This window comes from Amphiprion ocellaris, chromosome 16, assembly GCF_022539595.1.
Source record: "Amphiprion ocellaris isolate individual 3 ecotype Okinawa chromosome 16, ASM2253959v1, whole genome shotgun sequence".
Classification (NCBI taxonomy): Eukaryota; Metazoa; Chordata; class Actinopteri; family Pomacentridae; genus Amphiprion; species Amphiprion ocellaris.
The window spans coordinates 121,470-142,190 of record NC_072781.1 but is presented as its reverse complement, the minus strand read 5'-3'; the positions used below and the strand labels follow the sequence as shown (position 1 = coordinate 142,190).

The 20,721-nt window shown below is 39.2% G+C and overlaps 1 protein-coding gene across 6 annotated transcripts in view; it reads right to left on the bottom strand.

Annotated features, from left to right (window-relative positions):
* Window positions 1-12,633: 12,633 nt before the first annotated feature.
* The window catches only part of b3gnt2b (UDP-GlcNAc:betaGal beta-1,3-N-acetylglucosaminyltransferase 2b), a 32,129-nt gene continuing 24,041 nt past the window's right edge, over window positions 12,634-20,721 (bottom strand). For 5 of the 6 annotated variants that reach the window (XM_055018662.1, XM_023294697.3, XM_055018663.1 and 2 more), the window contains one exon: window positions 12,634-16,900. In XM_055018662.1, coding sequence (XP_054874637.1) covers window positions 15,685-16,878 — 1,194 coding nt within the window. In that variant the 5' untranslated portion in view covers window positions 16,879-16,900 and the 3' untranslated portion in view covers window positions 12,634-15,684. Of the gene's footprint in view, window positions 20,596-20,721 lie in introns of all 6 variants that reach the window. The other variant, XM_055018664.1, reaches the window with a different exon arrangement.

Genomic DNA, 20,721 nt, shown 5'->3' with positions numbered 1-20,721 from the left:
TAAACCAGCGTCAGTTGGAATCAGCCCTGAGGACAAACGACCTGAACAGTGGCCACATCAGTCCCTGGATGCCGTCTAGGAGCTTTTGGGGGCTTCTGGGGTTTTTCTGGGGGCGTCTGGGTTTTTTCTGGGGTTGTTCTGGGGGTCCAGTCAGGCAAACTGAGCTCAGAATGACTTCAGCTCCACCTCCTTCAGCAGGACTCCACTCCTCCATCAGCTAATAGCTGCTTAATTAGCTGGATGGAGACATGAAGGTGCTCGCTGCCAGAAGTAATTAATCAACACCTTGGGGCCCGTTTAATTTGCTGAAATCAATACAGAAACTCTTTCATTTGGTGCTCCTGATTGGTTTTCCTTCCTGTGGGTCAAACAGGAGCTGATATAGTTTCAGTTCTGCTGTTTAATCTGATCGTTCTGAACATCTTTTAGCCTCATAATGTGGTTCTGGTTCTTTCGTTTTTTCACCACATTGTCCAGACGGAACCATCTCAAGGTTTTCTGGATTATCCATCAGGATTTCCTGATGTTTAGTGTCAATAACAGGTCGATCTTATGTCTTTAAATGAAATATATCAGCAGCTACTACCAACTGAACTGGGGCTGCACAGTGGCGTAGTGGTTAGCACTTTCGCCTTGCAGCAAGAAGATCCCTGGTTCGCGTCCCGGCTTTCCCGGGATCTTTCTGCATGGAGTTTGCATGTTCTCCCTGTGCATGCGTGGGTTCTCTCCGGGTACTCCGGCTTCCTCCCACAGTCCGAAAAATATGCTGAGGTTAATTGATTATTCTAAATTGCCCGTAGGTGTGAATGTGAGAGTGCTTGTTCGTCTTTGTATGTGGCCCTGCGACAGACTGGCGACCTGTCTAGGGTGTCCCCTGCCTTCGCCCGAGTCAGCTGGGATAGGCTCCAGCCCCCCCCGCGACCCTAGTGAGGATTAAGCGGTGTATAGATAATGGATGGACAACTGAACTGTTTCTCATTTACACTGTGAGGAAAACTGACCTCCTGCCAGAAGAACTGAGGATGCAGTTTATCTGTAGGGAAGATATTATTCTGAAAAGCAGGGCTGTATGTGGAGCTGTCACTGGTTTGTGTCTGTTAGGTGAATATTATTCTATGATTAAAATCTATACAGAGCAACAAACAGAAGAAGCCTGTAAACCAGATAAAAGCCGGTTTCAGAACGTTTTGGTTGAATAGTTGAGAAATCCAAACCTCCTTTCATGTTTCTGGCATTAAAAGAAGCTTTTTCTGCCTCCTATTCAGAGAAATGTCTGAACTACAGCTGTAACGGAGTGAAGAAGAACATTATTAACCTCCTCTGGTTTCTACAGACGTAGGAGATGGCGAGGAACCAACTGGACTGGAATCAGCTCATTAGTAAACCAGCGTCAGTTGGAATCAGCCCTGAGGACAAACGACCTGAACAGTGGCCACATCAGTCCCTGGATGCCGTCTAGGAGCTTTTGGGGGCTTCTGGGGTTTTTCTGGGGGCGTCTGGGTTTTTTCTGGGGTTGTTCTGGGGGTCCAGTCAGGCAAACTGAGCTCAGAATGACTTCAGCTCCACCTCCTTCAGCAGGACTCCACTCCTCCATCAGCTAATAGCTGCTTAATTAGCTGGATGGAGACATGAAGGTGCTCGCTGCCAGAAGTAATTAATCAACACCTTGGGGCCCGTTTAATTTGCTGAAATCAATACAGAAACTCTTTCATTTGGTGCTCCTGATTGGTTTTCCTTCCTGTGGGTCAAACAGGAGCTGATATAGTTTCAGTTCTGCTGTTTAATCTGATCGTTCTGAACATCTTTTAGCCTCATAATGTGGTTCTGGTTCTTTCGTTTTTTCACCACATTGTCCAGACGGAACCATCTCAAGGTTTTCTGGATTATCCATCAGGATTTCCTGATGTTTAGTGTCAATAACAGGTCGATCTTATGTCTTTAAATGAAATATATCAGCAGCTACTACATTTATTTTCACCTTCTCTTCAGGATCAATCATCATAACTTCGGTGATCGACTATTTTTTACCAGTTGAGCAAAACTTGAGTTAATCCAGCCCTCTGATTTATGATATTGGGCCTGTTTCCATCAGACTCAGCTGTAGTTGGTATTTAGTACCATTAAAATTCCTCTTTGCATTGACTAAACCCCCTAAAAACTCATCTCTGTGCATCTTAACTGTAAAAATCTGAATATTGGAGTAATTCAGTCAAACATGTTTGAACCAGAAACTGATTCTGAAGACAAAAAATGATGCAGAAAGTCCAGGTTTGGTTCTTTAGATGTGCTATTAATGAAATCCTGAACATCTGAATCTTTGTTTCTGAGGCTGTTTCTGTCACTGAAGGATTATTTTTGCTCATTATGTGTCTTCTAGCTTTTAAAAACACCATATGGACGCATAAACAAGGCAGAAAAACTAAATTTTAACTGGAACTAGTTTAGTTTCAGTTCAAATTTATATTGCACAGAGAAAAACACATAAATAACTCAGAATTCATCATTCATCATTTCAACCAAAATAATTGTACAGTTTGTGTGTTTTTGTTGTTAGTTTAAGTGTTGATGTTTTATATTTCCCCTACTGTGTTCAGTGTTTTTCTCATCAGTTCTGTTGGTTTGTTCTGTTATTTTGCTGCTTATGAACTAAACTAAGGAGTTCAGTTCTCTTCTTCTGACCTCTTTTACAGGCCTGGATTTAGTTTTTTTTTTTTTTTTTTTAACTGTTTGTTATTTTTGGGTGAAATTAAACCCAGTTTTTTTCTAAATAACCTGAGAGTTTTCCTGCTCTGCTTCTCAATTCCTCACAGGGCCTCTACTAGCTAATTTGGAGAATACGGTAAACATCCATCCATCCATCCATTATCTATACACCGCTTAATCCTCATTAGGGTCGCGGGGGGGCTGGAGTCTATCCCAGCTGACTCGGGTGAAGGCAGGGGACACCCTAGACAGGTCGCCAGTCTGTCGCAGGGCTACATACAGAGACAAACAATCACTCTCACATTCACACCTACGGGCACTTTAGAATGATCAATTAACCTCAGCATATTTTTGGACTGTGGGAGGAAGCCGGAGTACCCGGAGAAAACCCACGCATGCACAGGGAGAACATGCAAACTCCATGCAGAAAGATCCCGGGAAAGCCGGGACGCGAACCAGGGATCTTCTAGCTGCAAGGTGAAAGTGCTAACCACTACCCCACTGTGCAGCCCTACGGTAAACATAATAATTAATAAAAATCTGCATGTTAGTGGGCTCATTCTGATATTTTGCTCCAATCATCACTGAGCTTGCAGTAAATGAATCTCCTCATCTGGCTGCCGTTTAAATAATGGTTTATTTGGGAACTCAGCTGATGTGAAACTATTGTAATTAAGTCTTTATGGAGTTAATGGAAGATGAAAAAATGCTCTACAGACACATTTCAGCAGTTTAAATAAAAAGAGTTGGGTTATTGGCATTAGCAGTGATAAGAATCAGATATATTCCCCAACAGATGTGCACACAAACATCTGCAGACACCAGGGACACACAGCTGTTATTCAGCCAGTTACACTTTCTGCATTCACTGGTCTACATATTTCTGTGTGACGTTGTTTCATCAACTCCATTTATTTCCATTTTCAGTCCAGAGTCTGATCCCAGATGCAGCATCTTTGTCTTTAACTCTAACCCTGCAGGATGTCATTTTAACTCTAAAGTCACTCAAAGTGCTTCAAATTAAACAGAAAAAGCATCAGGACTTTTAAAAAAAATGAACATAAAGCACAATAAAAATGTCCACAATTTAAATTTCAACACAAATAAAACAGTTCAATAGAAAATAAAAAATATAAAATGGAAGTTAAGAGTTTACAATGTGAAAGACAGAAACCTGAAAATGATTACACCAGGATTCCAGATGTTTGTCTCTCCAGCTTTACTTAGAATGAAGGTAAAAAATCAAATTAGAGCTTTTTCTGATCGTTTGTAATGATAGAAATAAATATCTAAAGAACCTTTGACTCTAATAAGTCTCAAAAATAAAACAACAATTTTAAAGCTGGCTTCATACAATGTTCAGATTTTTTTTTAAAGGATACATCATACCTCTGTCACAGTCCTGATGAGAGGATGAGCAGCAGCAGCTGCAGGTCCTGCAGCTAAATGTCTTTATGTTTGGATTACACATTATTATATCCAGAAATCAACCACAGTTGAAGTGTTTCCTCACTGCTCACTGTAAAAAATATCTGTAAAAAAACTGAAAATCTGACAGCAAGTGTGGAAAAAATGATGATGATGATCTTCTTTATTAGTTTTAAATACAGTAAAACAATCACATTTGGTAAAAGGACATATTTGTTTTAATGTGGACATTATTTACAGTTTTGACCTATCTTCTTGGTTTTTTGATTTTTTTTTACAGTGAATTTGTAAATTTATCGTTTATTTTCAGGGGTTTTCTGGATATTTTATATAATTTAACAAAACAGTGAAAATCTGTACAATAAAATTGTTTTTATTATTATGATTATTGTTACTTCTTTTTTTTTTAACCATTTTGCAATTCTTTATTTTAATTATCAGTAAACTTCTGTAAAATAAGGCTTTTTAGCTGGTTTTGATTTTATGGTCAAATGTTGTTCAAAGAAAGAATTTCTATTTGTAAAAATATAATTTTTTATATCAACCTTATGTACAGTTTTGGCTTTTTGTTGTTTTTAAGTCAATTTGTAAATCAATCAGTTTTTCTATAATTTTATTTAATATTTTCTGTAGTTTAATAACAAGGAAAATCTGTAAAATAACTTCATAATTTAGTTGAATTATTTACCATTTTTCATCCTTTACTATATTAAAATAACAGTAAATATCTGTAAATTAACACATTTTTTTGCTGATTATAATCCAGTAAAAACGGTGTAAATGGATAATAAAAAAAAATATTACCATTTGTAAAAGTACAGATTTTTAATGTGGGAAGTCTTTGACTTATATTTTATTGTTAACATAAGATTTTTTTCATATCTATAATTTAACAAACAGGGAAATCTGTAAACTAACAGTTAAATTTAATAATGATCCATAATAAGAGTAAAATCACTTTCTATTATTGATCATATTTATTCATAAAAGGAGTAAACTCTCTTTCTGTTTTTGCTGCTAAAACCCGTCGGATTCCAAAACTAAATTCCACAGAGTTTTAAAGACTCACCACAGATTTGGAGTCAAAAAAGGCACAAAAATGATGAAACTTCCTGTAATGAATGAGCTCATTTTCTGGATTCACTGATTCTGTCCAGGATTCTGTCAGTTTCAGTTCCTCCTGCTTGCATTTATAAAACTCTTCACGTTGTTTTCTTCTCCTTCATTCCTTCTTCTCTCTGAATCATTCTGAGAATGCTCCAAACAACTCGATTAGTTTGAACAAACTGGATCCTCCTGTTAACTCCATCACACTAATCTGATTCATTACTTTTCTAAACACTGACGTTCAGCTGTGACTGAATTTAGAGACTAATGGAGTCGACTAACAGCTGATACAAAGCGAGGACAAACGGCCTCAGACTTAGAAGAAACAGAAGGAGACTGAAGAAGCTTCATTTATTATCAGGGCTGAGATGAAACTCATCACTAAAATGAAAATTCAGTGCATGGAAGCTCATTTCTAAGGAGAGGAAAGATTACTGAGTTTGGTGCTAAATGGAAAAAGCCATTATTAAAGTCTGTAATTTTAATTTTAGAGTCAAACTCAGCTAAAAACTGTTAAAATCTTCCTCTAGGTTCCTGCTATAAATGCAGACTTCACATTTGATAAATAAAACTCACTTTTCTGGGTGCTGGGGAAGTTTTTATACAACAAAACCTCCATGGATTCAAACATTCATCATAAAAAGAGAAAAATCCAGCCTTGTGTGCAGCTGAAGGTCCTGCTGATGTCTCTTTTCTAATGGTGGTTTCTAATGATGGTCCAGGAAATGTTTTCTGGGCCACCAGGGATGTTTTTGTCCTGTTAGCTTCAGTGATCACAGGGACAGACGTGTAGAAAGGCTGAGTGGTGACGGGTTTCCAGCTCTTAATGCATCCAAGGACCTCAGCAGACCTTCATGTTTTAGTTCCTGAGACGTCCTTGGATGCAGTAATGTGTTTGTGGAGGTTTAAAAAAGACATAATTTGTGGCCTGTCTTCTAAAAAACCCTCATTATCAGGTCAAAAAAGCAACTCAAAGATGTTTCTGCTGCATTTTTGCACATTTGTTTCTTCATATTTGATAAATCTCAAAGTCTCAACATTTCTGACAAAAAATCACAAAAAAGGCTCTTTCATGTCAAATTGAAAACTAATTTCAACAAACGACTGTCAGTTAATTAGAAATTAAGAGAGTACGTAAGTATTCAGCCCTTTGTAGTGATGTGATGGAGATCATCTGAGGTCAGTGAATGTGTTTCAGTGATTGCAGTATAAAGATATCTGGATCTGGAAGGTCCAGTCACTGGATCTCCTGGAGAGAAAACCACACTATGAAGACTAAAGAAACTCCAAGAGACTCTGTGAAAAGTAGAAGTCAGGAGATGGATACAAGAAAATGTTCAAGTCACTGAAGATCTCCTGGAGTCCAGTGAAATCCAGAGAAACTAAGAAATGTAAGGAAGATGGAGCATGAATAAATCTGCATAGAGCAGGATGAAATTAACCTAACTAACCGTCTAAAATGTGTGTCTAGTTTGGTTTTATTCAGAAAAACTCAACAGGTTTCCATCTTGTCATTTCATTATGTCTGTATTTTGGAGAAAGAGCAAAGTTATCCTCAGAGTGATGCAGTGAAAAGTCTGGAATAAACACTGCAGCCAAACTTTTCATGAAATTAATATTAATGCTCAACAACCTAAAACTAGAATCTATCCGTAAATACAAAACAGCGTTCCAAAGTTTAACAGAAGAAACTCTATTTTTAATCAAATAAGTGAGTTTAACCCTTTAAAGAGGCAGTAAATCAGGACCTTAAAAAATAAAAAAGAGCATTAACTGTATTTTTTTTTAACAGTTGACTTATTTTTTATATTTTTCCTGTTTTGTTCAGTTGAAGATAACAGCTGATTTCTGATTTAAAAACTGTTATCTTCTGCAGCTTTCAGTCCATGTTGTTTACAGGACGGTTTGCAGATACGAAGCCAATCTTTGGTAGAAACCTGCTGTTAATGTTTATTTCACCACAGATGTAATCTGTTTATTAGGGTTAGGGGTTGTTAGGGTTGTTAGGGTTAGGGCTTGTTTGCAGATCTGGAGCTAATCTCTGGTAGAAACCTGCTGCTAAATGTGTATTTCACCACAGATGTATTCTGTTTATTGCAGGAATCTCAGAGTCTGTCCCGTTGGAGCAGCAGCAGCTATGGAGGCATTAAAACTAAAAGACGTTTCCTGGTGATTTAGCTGGAAGAGGTTTGGATCTTTGGTGACTCACTCCCTCCGTCACACCATCCTCACCATTTCCTCCACGTTCCTTGTTCCAGTTTGGAAAAAGAAGAAGAAAAGTTTCCTTTTGGCTGCAGGACTCCAGAAATGAGACTAGAAATGAACCGACCTGGAGCGTGATGAGAGCTGGATTGTCTGCTATGATTTCACAAAGTGTCGCAGTCAGCTGTGAAAATTCCACCTTTCAGAGCTTTTTCTGTTGTAATGAAGCTTCTGTGTGATTAATGTTCCTCCTTCAGCAGGACTCAGAACCATTCAGCCTCAAACACATTTTGTCATCTCAGAACTTCTTTTTGCTTCTTTCGTCAGACCGACCTTTCAGATGTTTATGTTGATGCTGCTGCTGCTTGTTCATTGGAGGAACTGAAACCTCCAGAGATCAGATCAGACAGAAATCGCTGCTGCCATCAGTTCTTCCCAGAAACTTCAGCTCTAGTTTATCATCCGGCTAGCCCTGATGATGTCAGGATGTGGTCAGCTTTCTTCCTTCCACAATAAATCACCTTCAGTAGCTGGATTTTAACTCCGTAATCCAATCAAATTAGACCTGAACACTGATCCAGGGACAACAAATGGAACTGGAGGACAGTTTTAGTTTTCACCTCACAGAAAGAAGGATTATTTTAGGTTGTGGAATCAAATTTGGTCAATCATCAGATAAAAGGTTTCCCTGTTTATTTAAATTACAGATATATGATATAAATCAGCAGAAAAAAAGATCAATTTGCACGCTGAATGTAAAAAACAGGCCAAAACTGCATCTCATCATTTCACAGATATTTAATATTTCTTACATTATTCCACAGTTTATTTTTTTTTAATTTTTTTTCTGTTATTTTTGCTGCCAGATTTTCCCAGGATTTTTACTTTAAAAAAAAAAAAAAAAATAGTGTTCATAAATAAGCTAACAAACTAGAACTCAGCAATCTTTTTCTACACTTTAAACAACCAGAGCTCAGTTTAAACCAATGGAAGAAGTGACGACAGAAACTGGAAGTTCTTTGACAAAGTCTACCTCAACATTTAATTCTTTACTCTGAGCGGAAATGATTCTGGAGGAGAAAATGGAAACTCAGCGGTCAGAATGACTCAGATTTAATAACAGCTGCTGCTTGTTTGAGATTCATGTTCAGGTTCATTCTGCTGCTTCCAGAAGTTCCTCCAGATATTTAGAATCGAGTCTCTAACTGTATCTGTGTTCTCTAAATGAAACCTGCAGATAAAACTCCTCCTATCTGAGACCTATGAACAGGGTCAGTTTTCTACCAGGAACAAACTGTTTCCAAAAAGGAAATAAATGAAAACCAACAAATGTCCTTTTAGGCCTCTGTAGCTGAGAAAATAGTGCTGCACTGACAGAACATTTCACTGAAACATTCAGTACTCCAAAGACAACTGCAACTTCTGAAGCTCATGATGTGAAGCACGGTGGTGGCAGCATCATGATGTGAAGCACGGTGGTGGCAGCATCATGATGTGAAGCATAGTGGAGGCAGCATCATGATGTGAAGCACAGTGGAGGCAGCATCATGATGTGAAGCATGGTGGTGGCAGCATCATGATGTGAAGCACGGTGGTGGCAGCATCATGACGTGAAGCACAGTGGAGGCAGCATCATGATGTGAAGCATGGTGGTGGCAGCATCATGATGTGAAGCACGGTGGTGGCAGCATCATGACGTGAAGCACAGTGGAGGCAGCATCATGATGTGAAGCATGGTGGTGGCAGCATCATGATGTGAAGCACGGTGGTGGCAGCATCATGATGTGAAGCATAGTGGAGGCAGCATCATGATGTGAAGCACAGTGGAGGCAGCATCATGATGTGAAGCATTGTGGTGGCAGCATCATGATGTGAAGCATAGTGGAGGCAGCATCATGACGTGAAGCATGGTGGTGGCAGCATCATGATGTGAAGCATGGTGGTGGCAGTATCATGATGTGAAGCATGGTGCAGGCAGCATCATGATGTGAAGCATGGTGCAGGCAGCATCATGATGTGAAGCACGGTGGAGGCAGCATCATGACGTGAAGCACGGTGGTGGCAGCATCATGATGTGAAGCATGGTGGTGGCAGCATCATGATGTGAAACATGGTGGAGGCAGCATCATGATGTGAAGCATGGTGGTGGCATCATGATGTGAAGCATGGTGGTGGCAGCATCGTGAAGCATGGTGGAGGCAGCATCATGATGTGAAGCATGGTGGTGGCGGCATCATGATGTGAAGCACGGTGGTGGCAGCATCATGATGTGAAGCACGGTGGTGGCATCATGATGTGAAGCATGGTGGTGGCAGCATTGTAAAGCATGGTGGTGGCGGCATCATGATGTGAAGCATGGTGGTGGTGGCATCATGATGTGAAGCACGGTGGTGGCGGCATCATGATGTGAAGCACGGTGGTGGTGGCATCATTATGTGAAGCACGGTGGTGGTGGCATCATGATGTGAAGCATGGTGGTGGCAGCATCGTGATGGGAAGCATGGTGGTGGCAGCATCATGATGTGAAACATGGTGGTGGCGGCATCATTATATGAAGCACCCTAACTGACCCTAATAAACCCTAACTAACCCTAATAAACCCTAACTAACTCTAATAAACCCTAACTAACCCTAACCCTGTCCTTTTAGTTATTTGAACTTGAGGGTTAGAACTTAGAGCATCGAGGATCCAGATGCTGCCAAATGTTTTTGGATCTGGAAGTTAAAATTTAGCCGACAATCTCTGAACCTTTAGGAATGGCTCAGATTCTAGAAGATCCACCTTCCCTTTGGCTTCTAGTGGCGTTTTAACACCTTGGATTCATGTTAATTTTAGTTTTTATTATTTAATTGTTTTTCTTAGTTAAGAGCAGTTCTTTTACAGTATGATATGGACATATTAATAGGTCATAAAACTTTATTTTCACTCTAAAAGGTTGGTTAGATTCTTAATAATGCAGACATTCTGGTAATTTTCAGTCTCTAGAGGTCTGTTGTCCACAAAGTTGTCGAAGTTCTATTGTATTTTTCATAGCTCTGAAATAAACTGTCTTAGTAACTGTTAAATATGACATATGATAGAGGACAGAAAAAAAGTCTCAAGAACATAACCAAAGTACCAGATCTTCCATTTGCCAAAAAAGCAAAAAAAAAAATTAGTGGTGGGACGCAATTTAAAAAATTAATTAATTACAGGCTTTGTATTTAATTAATCGTAATTAATCGCATTGTGAAATAGCAATATTTGACACAATAAGTAATTATTTTCAAACCAAGAAAGTTTTGGTTGACCGTTGAATCAGTGAATAGACATATATGTGTTTATAATTTTAAATTTACAAAATTAATACTGTTTTAAAATGGGACATATAGAAAAAAGTGATTTTGATGATTTAAAGCCTGGATTTAGTTGCTTTTTCCACTGTATGGATCATAACATCAGCATAAGTAGCTCAAGGACCTTCAGAAAGTTGAAAATCCACAGATTCATTCTGTTTTCATAGTTTCTGGGTCTGATAAATGGTGTCATTTTGATGATTCTTTTTTTAGGAATATACATTTTTATTTATAAACAAAAATATTTTTATAAACTAAAAGTTTATAATTAAGTTATTAACAGACAGACATTTTTGTGGTTTAACTTATTACTCTGCTGAGGCTCCACCTCTTTGGCAGTGTAAAAATTTAAACCACAAAAATGTTTGTTTCATTTCTATTTATCTGCATTTTTCATCTGTCTGCTACATTTACAGATTACTGCAAACTCAAAATGCAATCATAACAATTACATTCAACATTTTAAGACTTTCTGTAATCTCAAGCACTGTCTAGAAAAGTGGTCTATTATGGAACGGCTCCACCATTAGCCGTGAGCAGGACTGTGGTTGCTAACGTTAGCTCTGGTGCTAACAGCAACATGTTTTACATTGAGGTGATCAGAAAACTCTTTGTTGCACAATTTGTACACAACCAGGCTTTTATCCAAGCTGCCATGAGGAAGATTTTTAAACCTCCTCTTATCTATCTTCTTCACTGCAGACCATAGACCGTATGCTGCAGACAGACTTTAGGTTCATTACCGCCACCTACTAGGCTGGAGTGTTCATCAGCGTTACTGGTGTGATTAAAATACGTTAATTTATTTAACGCATTATTTTGGGCATAATTAATTTATCAAAATTAATGCGTTAAAGTCCCAGCCCTAAAAAAAAAAAAAACTAATTAGAAATGTGTTAATTTAATTCCAATACTAATAGAAACACATTCAGAAGAAATCTTAAATGTTTGAGGAAATCTCAAACATTTAGTTTCCAGCACTGTGGTGAATCTTAATGAACTGATCTGTCAGAAATGTCAAAGTAAAACACAACACGAGAGAATATAACGACATATTTAGATCGAATGCGCTTTTCTATGCAGACGATGGGTGACTGTTTGAGCTCATAATTCATATTTTGGGAGTTGAAAAAAAACTTATGTCTAAAGATTTTGTTGCACCTATTAGTAAAGTTAGAGCGGATTTTCAAAATAAAATATCCATATTTTAGTTGAGGGGATAATTTATTATTTCAGCAGAGAGCAGCAGATTTTTCTACTTAAAACATAAAAAACTAAAAAGACACAAAATCCTTCAGTTTCCACCAAGAACATCCTAAAAGATGAGTTAAAGTTCTGGTTTATCAGCTGAACTAAATAAAACCAGACTTTAAAAGCTGCTCCAAGTGTTTGACTCTCATCTTTTATTTACTTTCTTGTTTCTGAGATTCACCGAGAAGCAGGAAGTGGCAACGAACTGACAGGAAATACTGAGTACGAGTTTAATACACTGCTGCCCTCTGCAGCCCACTTGCTTCTATTGCATAAACATAAAAACCTTAGAACTATTACAGTTTTCTTTCTGAAATACATCTTTATTACAGTGATTTTCATGGATTATAAATATTGTGTAACTGAATCTGAACTTTATTATTCTAGAAGCTGTAAAGTTTTGTATTTTCATCTTAAAATCTCATGAGTGTTAACATTTTCCTTTACAGAAACACACAACAGCAGAGTTTAAAGCTCCTTTTCAGCACATAAAGTACAAAATAAATACAAATAAAGCATTTCATGGCGTTTTAAAAAGAATTCTGATTAAAGAATAATAACTGTTGACTTTATCACAATAAAAATAAAAATGTGCAGAAGAATGAGTACAAAAACAGCAAAATATAACTTTATTGAAATAAATCAAGTCATTGGATGAAATAAAGCGATCATGCTTAACATGGTTCTTCTACATACAAACATCAGGCACAGATTTGGTGATCATCTTAACGAAGCCAAATTAAATCATTCAATCACAATGTGGTTAAAATCGTTGCTCTGGGTAACAAAAAAAGTGACATTTAATATAAACTCAGATTAAGTTGGACGAGATGCATGATGATGGAACAGTTAAATCATCTGAGAGGTTTGTTTGGAGTAAGAATTTATCTTTCTGGTTGGATAAAGTGATATTTCATTACATATAATCATTAATTTCCACTGTTACTCGATTAGTCAATTAGTTGTTTGGTCTTGTTCAAAAATGCTTATTTCTGTCCTAAAACCAAAGATCAAACATCTTATTTTAGTCCACAACACAAAACATGAAATTTACTGTCATAAAGGAGGAAAGAAACACAAACAAATTCAGATTTAAGGCGCTGGAATCCTGGATTTAACAACTAATCGAATAATCGCTGCAGTTCGATTATAGATGGAAATATGTGAGTTTTTGTACCTGCTGCCCAGAAAAACAACATCCGCATCTGAGAAGCTCAGAGAAACGAAACGTTCTGCAGAAATACTGGATGTTCAAACCCTCAGCTAGAAGATGTGCATCTTTTACAAAATGATAATTGAAAAAAAAGGTCCTTCAGAGTTAAACTGTGAAGCGAAACGACAAAAGGCGCAGATTAAATTCAAACAGCAAAACATGAAGTGAAAAACACAGAAGTAACGTATATGTGACCTTTAACATGTAAACATTTCAAGTTGCCACAAACTGCAGCGAGCAGAAAAATGAAACTATGACCCAAAAACAGAAGAGTTTAAATCATCTGGGACAAAATCAGCTCCTCTGTCTTTAGTATTTTATCCTACATGGACGGATTCTGCCACGTGACAGGAAGGAAAAATAGTGTCTGAATAATTTAAGAGCTTCACTCTGATTGTCTAAACTTTCCTTAATTATTAAGAATTTATTTCTGTTTATTTGTGTGCAGCTATCTGCCATCAATGCAGGTTAAAAGTCACCACAGAAAGTTTTTATAGAGAAACAGAAACAGCTTTTAGAGGAGAAGATCTGGAGAAGGAGGAGATAAGGACGTCATGGGTAAATAAATTAGGTTTAGAGAGTTTAGTTTGCCAGTGTGTGCAGTTCACCATCCTGACCAGCAGGTGGAGCGCTAACAGAGACAAAAAACCCCCCCATCATTCTTCTCTACAAATAAAATCCCCAGGTTCAGGGTCTAAACATCCGACTGAAACCAGCCACTCATTACTCAGATCCATTCCGAGTGAGAATACTGAAGGAAATCACCTCTAAAAGTGAAATAAATCTGGAAAAACAACCTTAAACCTGGAGTTTGTCTGAACGTTCCTATTAAGATCCTCTCTGTAATTATTAAAGTAACGTCACTGCAGGGTGAATAAAGCAGTGAGTAAAAATAAACTGAGCTGAGCAGCAACTTTGAATAAAACTAGAATTCTCTGTTCTAAAACTAACAGCAGGAGACGTAAAACTGGATCTAAAAACACGGAGGAAACACAGTGGATAACGGAAGCTTCGGTAGCTCAAGTAATGATGTTTTACCTGCATTTTAAAGCATTTTAAAGCTTTTAAAGGATTTTAAAGTGTTTTAAAGGGTTTTAAAGCATTCTGGACTCTCTGGCGTCACTTAAAGCAGCATTTTTAACATTTTCATACAACAGAGTGGAGTTAAAGCGACACGCTGAAGCTTTGAACTACACATCTCTGAAAATGCACTTAGGGTTTATACAAGCAGTTTTTGTGAACGTAAAGCTGAATTAGACAGCATTTGGATTTTTTCCATCCATGTCAAACCCAGACCTGCTGAGCTGAACAGAACCGGACTCGTGTGTGTCACTAAACCAAACCTCCCATTTCAAAGCTCTACCATGATCTGAAGCTTTTGCAGTGCATTAAAAAAAAAAAAAAAAAAAAAAAAAACAGCAGAAGTTATGGGAAGAATCTAAGTATTACCAATAAAATGAAAACGGATCTTGAGCTTTCAGGCATGAAAAAATGATTTGTGAACAAAACACAAGTCTTTACCAGGAGAAACTGGTTCCATTTCACAAGTAAATACTGTAGAGAGAGTGAGGATAGCAGCACAAACGAAGCCTCCAGCTACAAGGAAGAGCTCACAGGGAACCACTTTTAAAGCTCGAAGCACGTAGGAAACACTGGTTGTACCGAGAACTTACCCTTTAAATGATGTTTGGTACGAACGGGAGCTGAAAAAGTTGTTTTCCATCACTCCCAGTAACCTGACACAAGCCGTGTTTCCATAACTTTTAAATGTCGCTTATTTCCATTGACTGCTGTGAAGCCAACAAACTGGGCTGCTTAGTGTTGCCAGAAGGTGGCACTATAGGCTACATGGCTTGTAATAAACAGTGGAGAAGAAGCTGGACAAAAAACCAGCTGTTTTCAAGTCTTCAGGAAAAGCTTCTCTAATCAGAAAGTTGAGACTCTTTGCTGGTTTTGGCCAAAGACAACAAATGAAGCAGAAACAGCGGATCAGAAAAATTCAAAAGCGAACATGAAAACTGGTAATGGAAACACGGCTGCAGCATCTTCTACCTTTGATCAGCGAGTCCCAAGTGGACACTTCCAGGTCTTGGTCTCCTCATTTATTAAATACAGCATTGAGACACTCCGTCATGGAGCAGACACAGTGTTAAAGCATCATGAAGGCCGTATAAATAGTTGTGATATAAATATATGCACTCAAAGACACATTCACTTTGAGTGAAGCTCGTCTGACAGTAAAGCAGAGTTGGCACATCTGGAAACCTCATGATATCGTCCCATCCGTCCTCATCTTTAAGCATCCGCTGTGCCGAACTGAGGCTCCAAGTGACCATTTAATAATATCTTAACTTAAAGCTGCCAACTTTTAAGTCATGACCCTGTTCCAGGTGAAGTATTTGTCACTTTGACCTGTTAGGAACAACCCCATCATGTCGTGTCCATCACTGGCAGACCAGACCTGGGCTGCTGAGCCAATCCCAGATCTGGATCATCTCCTGCGGCGTCCTCGGGTGGACCAGGATTAAGCGCTTGTAAGCGCAAGGGTTGGACCTGTACTTCTCCTCTATGTTAAAGGTCCTGAAGCCTTTGTGCTTCTCTGGGGCCAGCCCCAGCTTACGGAAACACATACCCGTGTAGACGTCATCGATGGGGTACAGTGCTACTCGCTGGGACGCGTTGTAAAGACGAGCAGCGACATCTCCAGAGTAAAGGTACCCGCCTCCTCCTGCATATGGAGGGTACATCCCCACGTATAAACTCTCAGGGACAAAATATTTGACCTTCTTGTCTCGGTGTGGCCCTGCGTTGGTGATCACATCACCCACAAACAGGTCCCTGGCTTTGGGCTCCGAGAGGCCCTTCAGGAAATTCAGGATGCGGTAGGTGTTGACGAAGACGTCGTCGTCCCCTTTGAAGATGAAGCGAGCACCAGAGCAGCGAGTCTGGATCCACTCCAGGAACAGAACCTCTTTGACAGTCAGGTTGAAGAAAGAGTCCCTGAAGTCCCACTGGATGATGTCTTTGTGGCGGACACTCTCATAGCGCAGCATCCCGGACAGATCCGGATGGTGGTCCCCAGCCGTGGCGTTGCCCAGGAGAAAGATAGTGACCACCGTCTGATTGGCCGTAAGGCCTGCCCGTCCCCAGGACTCTCGGATGGCCTGGCGGCGGTCAAAATGCGGAGCCAGAGATTTGACAGCCAGCAGCAGGAAGGGTGGTTCCTTACAGATGTCAGGCTGGTCCATCGTGATTGGGTAAGAGCGGCAGCGCATGTAAAGCAGGAAGTCCTTGAAGCGGTCCGGTAGGGAGTTGTAGTCTTTCACCTGAGTGGTGACCCTGAAGTTGGGCTGACAGGGGTCGGAGGGCAAACTACTGACGTTGAGCCAACCGGGTAACCCGGCATCGCTGAGGTTCGCCATCAGAATAGGATTGTTCTGGATGTCCAGAATCTGCTGCTGGCGGTTCCAGTATGCAGGGCTGGGAATCAGTTTGGTCCAGAAGGGTTTGGAAGGGACCTGGACCTTGTGACCTCCATTTTTGTCTTGGCTGCTACTTCTGGAGATGAAGATGAAGATGAAGAGGTTAACCATCGTCACGGTCACCACAAGCTTCAGCCTCCTCCTCAGCAGCGCCATGACCAATCCTGCACCAGTCCTCCTGGACAGAAGAAGAAATAAAGACTTTAAGGACAGAAAACCCCAAACAGACCGATAACCTAGAACAGAGATGGACAGAATGAACCACTTAACGGACCGCTGGTGATGACAATGTTCTTTCCAATAGTAGGAAAACAGGATCTTGGTTTTTATGCCTCACTACCAGCAGGACATTTACTGAACTGTGTTGTTTCACCACTTCTCTGTTTATAAGGAACAAGTGTTAAAAAGGAAGAGAAGACATTCAACCACAACTCCAACGTGACACAAGAGTCACATGGAGTTTCTAATTTCTGCCACATTTCCTGTAAAGCTGCTAAAAGAGACTCAGAGGACACTGAACCAAATCAACACAATGATCCCATGAAGGCATAAAGATCGCTCATTAATAATAATAATAATATATTAGTACTATTATTATTTACTGAAGCATCTTTTCTACTATATTTTCTGAACATGAAGGTCATACGTCAGCTGCCAAACTACTGAACGGATGTGGATTCATTAGATAAAGATCTAAACCAAACATGCAGAGAAGACATTCAGTTTAGTAGTTTAGTAATCCAGCTGTCGTTTCCTTCAGAGTTTCCAACGTGTAGCTGTGGGGTTTTTTTTTACGGGTTTCTTTTCATTATAAAGTTCTGCAGTTTTATGGAAACACAATCATGGCTAGAAGTAGAGCAATCTCATAAATTAACCCTTAAACTTATCATTTTCTAACTCCTAAAAAATAGAAAAACACTGAATTTCTTTAACTTCTTTTCTTTTCTGAAAAGTAAATATGATCTGGAATCAACATTTTTCCAGTGTAAATATAGGTTACCGACACAGAACACTAAAACTGTGGCTTTGTTTTCTACAGATATTTTACTACCTGCATTTGAATTTAATTCTACGTTCATCTGCTGTTTTCTCATCCTAAAGTTCAGCTGAAAGTCTCTGAGCTCTGGTTACAGTCGAGTCGATCACAGCTTTTTGGTGGTGCTGAGGAGCTCAGAATATTTTTTATGACACATTATTTTTTGTTAAAAGTACATGAGACATAGAAATAAGTGATCTTGATGAAGTATTCTGACTTTAGGTGTAGATTTTCTGGTTCTTTCTATTTTTTGCTCTGATAAATGGTCGACTATTTCAAAAAATGACGTGTTTGAAATGTTCTGGCAGGTTTTGGACTTCAGAGGGTTAAATAGTTTTGTTCAGTGATGCCATAAAAGAGTTAGTGTTCAGATATTAAAACAGGAACAGTGTTTTTCTCTCATGTATTTTAGAAGGGCGGTGCTGCCAAAAGGCTTAAACTGTTCTTCTAAACCACAGATTTTCTTTAGCTGCTGCTGCCCTCCTATCTAACGTCATCAGCCGACTCTTTCACAACTTTAAGACAGAAAATCCTTCAGCAAACTGCAAATCAGCAGCCATCCAGTGGGAGTTCACAGACATCAGTACGAACATGTCTGAGGAACTAGACCTCACAGAGACGTTCAATCTAAATATTATAAAACTATTACAGAATGAGCCAACATAAATAAAGGTTCACCTGAAGCCACATCCGAACAAAATGAACTGGAAAAGGTTTTCCTGGAATCGTCTTATATAATCTGATGCCGTTTATTTAATAATGACAATATTATATCAGAGGACAATTTTATTAAAGTCAAATATTTGAGGGAGGATTGTCACATTAAGGTCTGGAAACAAAGTCTGAGCAGACAATAAAGCCTTTAGTTGGTCGACTCTGCCTCAGGTTTCTGTTTTGGCAGAATCACATTCTCTCTGATAACTTTCTCTTTGCCATGCTTCTCTGAAAATGTCTGGATTCAGTGTTTTTCTGATTAACTGTTCATCTGCTGGAGCCTCAGTGTTCATTAAACTCCATTTATTTAATAAACTATAACATAAAAATGTGTAAAAATCCTGGAAAGCTGCAATCAAAGCTGAGATGGAAATTTTCTTTTTAAAATAAATGATGTTTTAAGTATTTATTGTTGAAGTAGTTTTCCTCTTACATGCAGATGAACTTTTATTGCTATTATTATTTTGTGCCTCTGCAGCATTCAGAATGAGGGTCTGTAAATGTGGTTTCTCAGGAGCTTTAAATAAATAAAATTAATCTCATGACAAATCACCTGTATTTGTGAAGGCAGAGAGAGGAAGGATGACAAACAACAGGCCGAGCAAACCGAACGTCCCACTTTAACTGTAAAGGGTTAGAGTTAGCCTTAACTAACCTTAACTGTACAGTTCAGACAGGAGGTTAGGGTTAGTTAGGGGTAGGGGGAGGTTTTACTCCAGAACCAGTTCAACCATTCAGAGCGAGTCTCAGCATCTGCAGGTTATTAGGGGTCACTGAGGGAAAAAACATTTTCTAGATTTCCGGACCATTTCAGTCAGAAAAACAAACACACAACCTCCAGTCATTCTAGCAGCTCTCTGAGCAGATCAGTGGTTGTAATGAACTGCGTTTTAACTCTGTTTACTTCGCATGGCATCCTATAAATAAAATACATTATTATTATTATTATTAGCTGCTTCTATCAGCATACAATAAAATCACACTAACAGGATACAAACTGTTTCACTTAAAATTATATATCTCAAATGAGCAGAAACCAGAAATAATTTGTGATCTTGTTTGATCAATCGAAGTCTTATTAGAATATCTGCATAGTGATTTATTTATATGATCATATAAAGAGGTAATTATTGAGCAGCTGGCTGAACTCTGGTTTGTGTCTAAATATAAACGAGATTAAAGTAGAAACAGAAACAGAACTCTACTGTAGATGGTGTTCAGACGACAGATCTCACTAAAGAAACTAAAGTGTGATTGAGCATTATATAGATGTTTTTACTCCCCTATACGTGTTGAAAACCTGAATAAATGTCTAACTGTGATAGGGAAGCAGTCTAAAGGCTGTTTAAACGGATCAGTGACTTCCTCCTCCTTCCTGCTTCTGGATTGTGTTGCTTTAAGCCTCCTAGCAACAACTCTGCTGCTGTTTGGTCTGCTTTCCCTTCACCTAGTTTACTTCCAGCCTTCCCTTAGTCTAGTTTACCTCCAGCCTTATTCTAGTTTACCTCCAGCTTTAGTCTAGTTTACCTCCAGCCTTAGCCTAGTTTACCTCCAGCCTTTCCTTAGCCTAGTTTACCTCCAGCCTTCCCTTAGTCTAGTTTACCTCCAGCCTTCCCTTAGCCTAGTTTACCTCCAGCCTTCCCTTAGCCTAGTTTACCTCCAGCCGTCCCTTAGTCTAGTTTACCTCCAGCCTTAGTCTAGTTTACCTCCAGCCTTTCCTTAGCCTAGTTTACCTCGAGCCTTAGTCTAGTTTACCTCCAGCCTTTCCTTAGTCTAGTTTACTTCCAGCCTTCCCTTAGTCTGGTTTACCTCCAGCCGTCCCTTAGCCTAATTTACCTCCAGCCTTTCCTTAGTCTAGTTTACCTCCAGCCTTCCCTTAGCCTAGTTTACCTCCAGCCTTCCCTTAGCCTAGTTTACCTCCAGCCGTCCCTTAGTCTAGTTTACCTCCAGCCTTCCCTTAGCCTAGTTTACCTCCAGCCGTCCCTTAGTCTAGTTTACCTCCAGCCTTAGTCTAGTTTACCTCCAGCCTTTCCTTAGCCTAGTTTACCTCGAGCCTTAGTCTAGTTTACCTCCAGCCTTTCCTTAGTCTAGTTTACTTCCAGCCTTCCCTTAGTCTAGTTTACCTCCAGCCTTCCCTTAGCCTAGTTTACCTCCAGCCTTCCCTTAGCCTAGTTTACCTCCAGCCTTCCCTTAGTCTAGTTTACTTCCAGCCTTCCCTTAGTCTAGTTTACTTCCAGCCTTCCCTTAGC